The 8,076-nt window shown below is 38.6% G+C and overlaps 1 protein-coding gene across 1 annotated transcript in view; it reads right to left on the bottom strand.

Annotated features, from left to right (window-relative positions):
• The window catches only part of tnfrsf21 (tumor necrosis factor receptor superfamily member 21), a 56,881-nt gene that overhangs the window by 14,804 nt on the left and 34,001 nt on the right, over positions 1 to 8,076 (bottom strand). The window contains exon 4 of the mRNA XM_015391956.1: positions 1,516 to 1,781. Within this exon, the coding sequence (XP_015247442.1) occupies positions 1,516 to 1,781 (266 nt within the window). The remainder of the gene's footprint in view (positions 1 to 1,515; positions 1,782 to 8,076) is intronic.

Below are 8,076 nucleotides of genomic sequence, written 5' to 3' on the forward strand. Positions count from 1 at the left end.
TGCTTCCATCTCAGCTTCCTAACTTCAAAGCTGCATCTTACGGGTTTTTTCTCTGGCCAGAAGTTCGATGGCAAATCCTCCCTCTTCAAGTTGGCAATCCAACGACCAACCCGTCCGTGGAGGATCAGGAATCGTACAGGTGAAAAAACTCATCTTTTTTTCAGTTTTACCCGATGTATTCCAACATCCAGCTGCCATGCACGTGGGCATTGTCAGTTTCACTATAGCTCTGGTGAATTTCAATGGTGAAGTCTTCTGGAAATCTTCAATTATTGTTGCTGATTGCAGATGTGTCTAGTAGTTCCCATTGATTTTGCTTGTAAAGCGGGGAGAATGGCGCTAGGCTTACCGCACTCTGATGTCACTGCCGGAAGATGGCAGGAGTGAGGTGTTACTATATTTGGGCAAAAATCGCTGGTCCCGGACTCTGTGATCATAACGAAAAATATTATTTTTATTTTTTTACTGATTAACGCTAAATTAATTTAATCACTGCAAACATATTAGTTCTAGGTATAAATTATGATCCACTGATTATTTGTTGCTGACCGGACTTTTCCTTTAAGTATTAATAGATGTTTTAGGGTATGGTCTTCATTCCTAATTAGAAGCGCTAAATTTCATTTTTTCTAGTCTTTGCAACTAATTTTTATGTTCCAGGTGATCTCCTAAGATTGCTGGGCAAATGATAATACAAACACTTTTGCTCAATCAATCAACCAATCAAAATGATTCCCTGCAACTCTATTCAGTATCATTTTACTTCATCTGCTTCATTTGGCCGTCTCTTCCTCGTATTAATAACCTGTATCTTAACGATAATTCAATGGCATGACATTATCTGTTGATAATTAAGCAGTGATGAAAGATGGTATCAATCTGGGTTGTTACCCGAGCTTTACATGTGCAGCCCTGACCTTGAAGAGGCTGGTCAAAAGCACTGATTTAATACAAACTGTTAAAATAAGAGTAATAGGATAAGTAAACAGTGATGACTGATCCAAAATGTCCTTATAGGATTACAGTGCAAGGTCTAAACTTCACGGATATGGAGAGGTCACGGGAATGACATGGGGCATGTGAGTCTGCCGTTTTTATTAAAGTATCCATGCAACAGGCTGACTCCTATCAGCTCACATGCATGCAGAAATCTGAACCAAACGCTACAGAGACTCTCTTATCTCTTATTTTCCCTTCCAAATTTAATTGCAACACAGACTACAATTAGTGTTGAAACATCAAATAATCTTCTCAAAGTGGAGTTACTTTAATGTGAGGAATGCGTCTGAAGCTCATGGACTGGCTTCAGAGAGGAATCTTCCCTCCCAGAATAGATTTCATTAAAACAAACATGAAGAGAACAGGGTGTACCGGAACATGTTTGCTTGATATTGATAGAGCCCTTAATGTAACACTATCATGCAACTGAAGGTCAGACAGACTATTTCCCCTTGACATCCTGATTTAACCACATTACAGCATTTTCAAGTCACAGACACAGCAGCAGAAACCCACCTGAGGGTTGTCTTCCATGATACAGCGGATCTTCTCCACCACGTCGATGCGGCGCTGCCGGTGCAAAGCGTTGATCAGCTTGGCAAGGTTGGCCCCGCTGTCTCGGATGGTCCAGTGCTGCAGCGCTGCGTACGCACGCTCGTGATCAGAGGAGTAGCCATTTGAGAAGGCCGCAACCTCACGTTCAGTGGCATTGGCCAGCGACTGATAGATGTCGATCCACTGGTTGCCAACTTGGGCTGCAACCAGCTTCAGGATATCCACCCCTGAGGAGAAACACACATGCACATGGACAAGCATTAAAAGCTTGTATTTTAAAAAATACGGGTTCTTAAATATGCAAAAATGCAAGATGTAGAATAAATCAGCTGCACAAATAGAGAATAACAAACATTTGATTTGGGACAGGACTATTTACCCATTGAAAAATTACTTTGCTTGTCTAAAAAGTCGCTTTACCCTCTTAAAGTTATTGATAATGTCAACCCAACGTAAATAAAACTTAAAGCTCCATTAATCCTTGTTAGGCTGAATGCAGAGTGTTCAAAATTATCACAAATACCAATATTAAATCTGGGTGTAGTTGTGGACTCACCCAGATTTGTCTCCTACCCTCGCCAGAGCTAAACCCTTCAGAGGCTCATAAAGACAGTAACAAAGCCAGCCTTTCTATCACCTAAAGGAAAATCTCCAGGACTAAAGAACTAATGTCTCAGCAGGACCCTGAAAAACGAATCCAGGTATTTATCTTTCTTAGAACTGATCACTGCAGCGTTGTCTTCACAGGTCTTCCTAAAAATTAAATGGTCCTGCTGCAGCTAATCTAGAAAGCTGCTGCCTGCATCCTCACTAAAACTAAAAAAGTGGAGCACATCAACCCAGTTCTAAAGTCCTACCAATGGCCCCATGTACTGTATGTCAGGAAATAGACTTTAAAATGCTTCTTTTAGTCCATAAATCACTGAATGGCTTAAGCTCCAAAACAGAAAATTTTGACTAAGACACTGTAGATAGAGAGGACTGATCATTTAGCCATCCCAGATAACAAATGAGAATGATTTTTGGTTAATTCTACAGGAAACATCTCACTTATAATTCCTTTAAGATCAGAAAACCAAACACAAGGAGAACCAAGACCCTTCAACAGCAGAAACCTGAGTTGGTGGCAGTCCATTCGGTCAAAGGCTGTATGAGGATCAAAAAAACCTCTTCATCTGTCAGTTGTTTGCATTCTAAGTTTACAGAGCAGCAGGTAAATGATTTCATTTTGTACTGATGTTCAGGAAGGTTTTATTTAAAATGTATGCATGTATGTATAATGTGCAATGTATACAGGAGGGACAGGGTTGTATATGTCAGTTATTTAAAGCCCCTGCAGGATTCCTCAGTTGTCATGCAATCAACTAGCAATACTAACAGTGCGAGCTTCAAGATACAGACTTAAATATCTGACAATCTACAAAGCTATATGGGAAGTTAAAACAATTTAAAAAGGAATTAGAGAAAGCTTTTCACAAACAAAGTTAAATAAAGTTAGGCTGTTGTTCGACATAAGTTCTGGACTAGTTATGAATGCGCTATATATGCGCCCAAAATTGAAAAAAAAAATACATAGAAAGTTTCAGCCTATGCCAGCGTTGTAGAAGATTCTGGGACGTTGGGTATAAGTTGTCTAATTTGGCAAGGTGTGACAGGGCGCTAAAGTAAGCATAACTCTGGAGTGATATTCCACGTTCAACTCCCAGTAGGGACCATTAACTGCATGGCTTCACTTTCTCAGCCTTTGTTGCTGTTTGGTAACTTTGAAAGAGAAGCCATTCCCTGTTCTCTCCTCTCTGGTCTAAACTTTCTCACAAAATTCCGACTTATCTGTTTGGGGGGAAACACAGAAGCTACTTCTCTCTTATCTGACACCAGTATGCTGATTGTTACTTCTTGTTGGCCATTATTGAAGGATAGAATGCGTCAGTGAATTTTATTAAATAGTCGTCTTTCCAGGTAGAAGTTGCGACTAAAAGTAGAGTCATGTTTGATAATTAACTGTGCATGCTTGACGGATTTAATGAAATCTTATAAAGTCTCAGCTTTAGTTTAGCCAACAAGGGTAAGATGAGGTTGAGGTCAGAAGGGCGCTCAGATACCTGCACACCAGACCTAGTCATCTGTGTCCTTGTGGACCTTGCTTTGTGGACTGGCTGTTCAAACCAGACTGCACATCAGTCAAAGAGGAGCAGGCCATCCCCACACTGTTGCCTTGAGAATGTTATAGAAGTTCTTAATGTAATGCAGGATAAATAAACTATCTACATACACCAAACGAACCAACACACACCTTAAGAGTGCAGTCGGATGAATCCTGTTTCCCTGGCAACCATCAAACATGAAGCTGACCAGTAAACTCAGACAGCATGAGTCATCAACCCAGCTTCTCCACCTTAATAAACTGCATGCGTTACACCAATGCTTTTTGTTGCATTTGATGATGTATGATCTGGTTGAACTGTAAAGTGCCTTGAGATGACATGTGTTGTGAATTTGGCGCTATAGAAATAAACTGAATTGAATTGAATTGAATGTAAGTTCTGGATAAAACCTCTAGCCCCTAAGATAGAAGAACTGTTGTTTATTCTACTGGCTGCAAATGCTGTGCAAAGGCACGGATACAAAGCACATGCAAAAGAAAAGTGCTGCAAATGAGAAATGCTGGAAATAACAGGAAATACATCGATACCAACAAGAAAAGATGCTGCAAACACAAAAACCTGCTACATGTAAACACTTGAGGGAAGGAGGAGGTGATAGGAAAATGAACAAAGGTTAGCACCACCCTCCTTGGTCATCTTATGTAAAACATTACCTATTGTCAGTCATATGCAATATTCAATATGCAATATATTTTTTAACTTATTTGTAGTGTAGGCCATTTTTGGCCCCGATACCAATGCCCGATACCTGGCTGTGCAGTATTGGCCAATACCGATACCGATAGCATCACTTTGAAATTGGTGTGTGTGTAAATATGAAGAACTTTATACTACTTGGATGTAAAATAATTGCCATCATGGCTTTGTCAAGCTGCTGCCTACCTTTGTGAAGCAGGAAAAAGACGAATACAAAGTGAATCCAGTAGAACTTTTATTGCCTACGTGGAATGGGTGACAATAGTTGAATAAACTTTTGGGTCTTAAAATTGTATCAGTGCCCTATTTGTCGGTACTTGCCGATACCATTACCACCACTTTAGTGCTGGATGGGGGCCCTGCCCTATACTGGTATCGGTGCAATATTACCTATTTATAAGGTCAGTACATTTCTGCATTGCAAGTACTATATACAATCTTTTAATATTGTCTGTCATATATTTTATCTTTAATGGCATCTTTCTTTAACTCTTTGTATTCTATATAAGCTACTGGAACCAGAATTTCCCTGAAGAAGTAATCCCAAGGGATAAAAAAAGTTGAGTCTAACACTCAAAGCTCACCAAATACATGTAAAGTACATGCAATATCAATATGGGGATCAGTTTTAATATCCAAGAAGATTCTAGATGGGGTATTGGTGAAAATGTTTTCAGTCTGAAAAGGTAACTTGTCTTTATTCCCTCCAAATGTCCTCTGTATGGTTTATGTTTTAGCAACAGATCTGATCCACAGATGTTGATCTGTTGTAATGTCTATGGTCTGATCCCATATTTGTTGATGCAGAGCTAGTTTGCAGCTGTTTCAGCTACTTGCAGGGTTTTACCATGCCTTTTTTTTTTTTGCTTAGCAAAATTTACCAGTCCACTTTCAGTTTTCACCATTTCTCCTTTGCAGCATTTTACCTTTGCATGCATCTTATATGTTAGTCTAACTTCAATTTTAAATTAGCTAAAAATACATAGAAATGCATGACATTTGCATCAAACGACTCAATAAAAAACATTTCATCCAGAAAGGCTTTACACGGCAGAGCGTTCCTTTCAGTTTCGATAAGCATCAAGTTGATCCCTGATTACTCTCTGCAGCCGCAAACATGCTAAGTGCATAAATCCAGGATGAGTCTCCATCCCATACTGGAGAAGAGAGATTAGGCCGAAGTAAGCTCGTAGTAGTGACTCATGGTGTGACACATATACAGTAGGAGCATGACTTCAAGCACACAACAGGCAAAAAGGAAGTCTAAAGAGAAACCTGTTACAGAGAAAACCCAAACATATATTTCACATATTTCTTCAGCTCAAATTGAAACCAGATTTCAACACGAGACTCAAAATCAACGCATCAAAGCCTTAATTGACCTAATTTCTCTCCATGTTTTGGGCTTAAAAAATAAAGTAGACAGGACAACACACACACCAATGCAGCTCCAGATGATACTCGCATATTTCATCGGGTCAAAGGAGCTCGCGTGCTGCCCGACTGGGCCGAGAGCCTGTCGAGTCATATCTGCCTCACCGGCCCCAACAGACTGCGGCAAAAAAGAAATCCCCCTGCTCTGCATACTTCAGTGCCACTGCAAGCTGGACTCACTTAAATGACCTATATAAGTGTTGTGGTGATTCAGTGTGTCAGATGATGATGCATTAGTGAAATAAGGGAGTTTACTTGAGGGTAATGTTTGTGTTTGCTGTCATTTAAAGTGTTCCCTAAATGGGACAACCTGAGCAATCTTGCTAAAGCAAGCGTGATTTTATTTTTTAAGTAAAAAGAACCCTATTACATTCATTGCACTGAATAACATATAGATCTGAAGACCGACTCATCTGGTGCAAAAGATGTTACTCACCCCACTTGTTTGGCCTTTTTTTGATAATAATCTATTTGCTTAATCATTCTAAATTCCTTTGCCCAATAAAAAGAAGTTTATCCTCATAATTTTTCTTCTCTTTCACATGAACAGTAGGGCTGCATCAATGGATTATTTGAGTGATCAATTCATCTATTGATACTTTTTTCAGTTAATTAATGAATCTTTACTTCTAGTAAATTATTGTATCTAAATAATCCCATATTTGGAATATATTTTTAATATAATTTTAAATGAAATACAAACAAAAAAACTATAAAACAATCTTGGCACATAAATAAATACAACAGCAATTTTATCTTTAGTCATAAAAGTGTGTAGATTGTATATGTCTAGCCTTTATTTATAGTTTTGTTACTTCAGGTAGGTTTTTCTTTCAGAATGTTTTAGTCGTACCATTATTCTAGTCAACAATTCCATGAAATGACCAAATTAGCTTACAATTGCTTCAATAGTCGATTGATGACAATAAATCTGATTAATCCTTTAAGCTTTAATGAGCAGAAAATGATGTTTTAGCTTATTGTGATACAACAAAATAGCTTAAGCATAATGAGGCATAGAGGTCTGGAAAAAAAGAGGCCTGTAAGTGAATTATATTCACTGACTATATATGCATTCTGAATTAATGGCTAAATCTAAGTTGTTGTCTTTAAAAGTGCTCATATCTTTTAAACTACTGTAATTTCCTTTTTTGTCATGATACAACAAAACATACACCTTTTCAATCAGGTTTATATTTTATAGACAAACTAGTGGCTAAATGTACACAGTGTTGTTCAGGGGCGGATTTACCAGTAGGCAAAACTAGGCAGTTGCCTAGGGCCCCAAGTTCCTGGGGGCCCCATAAAACTTAGTTTACACATATGGTTAATACAACTTTTACCTATTTGTGCACATTGATTATGTATTTGAGAAAAATCCTTTCGTAAAAATGCCATCAGAACGCTGATAATATTAAGTGTGTCACGGAGCCCCTCCTTCAGTGTCCAACATATTGTCATTTGAAAACAAATGGCACGAAGAGTCGCCAACTTAGCTCTTATTTTGGCTATATTTAGTGAATTTTCAAACCCCTCTAGAGCTTTTACTTAACAAAAGCTCCTAGCGCCAAATCTAGCGAACTTTTTTCTGTTATTGGAGACTTTGGTAACAACATATAAAAGCAGCAAACTCTCCTGAGCAAGCTGCAGCTGCAGCAGAGAGAGAACCTTTAAACTTTGAATCCAGATTGCAAATCCAGATTTTTTTAATTCAAAAATGAAATTTTTGAACTGAAAAAGCTTCCTGGATGGGAAGCGAAACGTCTTCAAACTTGGAAACCAAATCCAGTGGATTGTTTTTTAACTTTTTCGGAATGATTATGACTATGCTAGCTCCTGTGAGCTTGTAGGCTCCCAGCAGTAGGAGCTTCTAATGAAAGATGGGGCTTCTTCAGCTCTGTATTTCAGCTCTGCAGGAGTTTAGCCCAGTCTCTTCATCGGTTCGACGGCTTTAATGCAGCAAATAAATGTCAAAATGTTTTAATTTGTTTTCCCGTCATGCCTGCTGCGTACATGTACTTGTGCTAAGTGAAAATCAACCCCTTGAAAAATCCACAGAAAAGCTGAACTTTCATGTATGCCACACGGTTCAAAGCGTGGGAAAAAAGTAGCAGCTTATAGAAAGTACAGTATGTTAAAGGAGAAGTTCGGTTTTTAACACTTTTAGCCCATTTTCTGTAGTGTCCAGGATGAAATCGAATGATCGACACCAAAAGTTTGACAATTG

Source organism: Cyprinodon variegatus, unplaced genomic scaffold (assembly GCF_000732505.1).
Source record: "Cyprinodon variegatus isolate N-32 unplaced genomic scaffold, C_variegatus-1.0 Scaffold567, whole genome shotgun sequence".
In the NCBI taxonomy this organism is placed as follows: domain Eukaryota; kingdom Metazoa; phylum Chordata; class Actinopteri; order Cyprinodontiformes; family Cyprinodontidae; genus Cyprinodon; species Cyprinodon variegatus.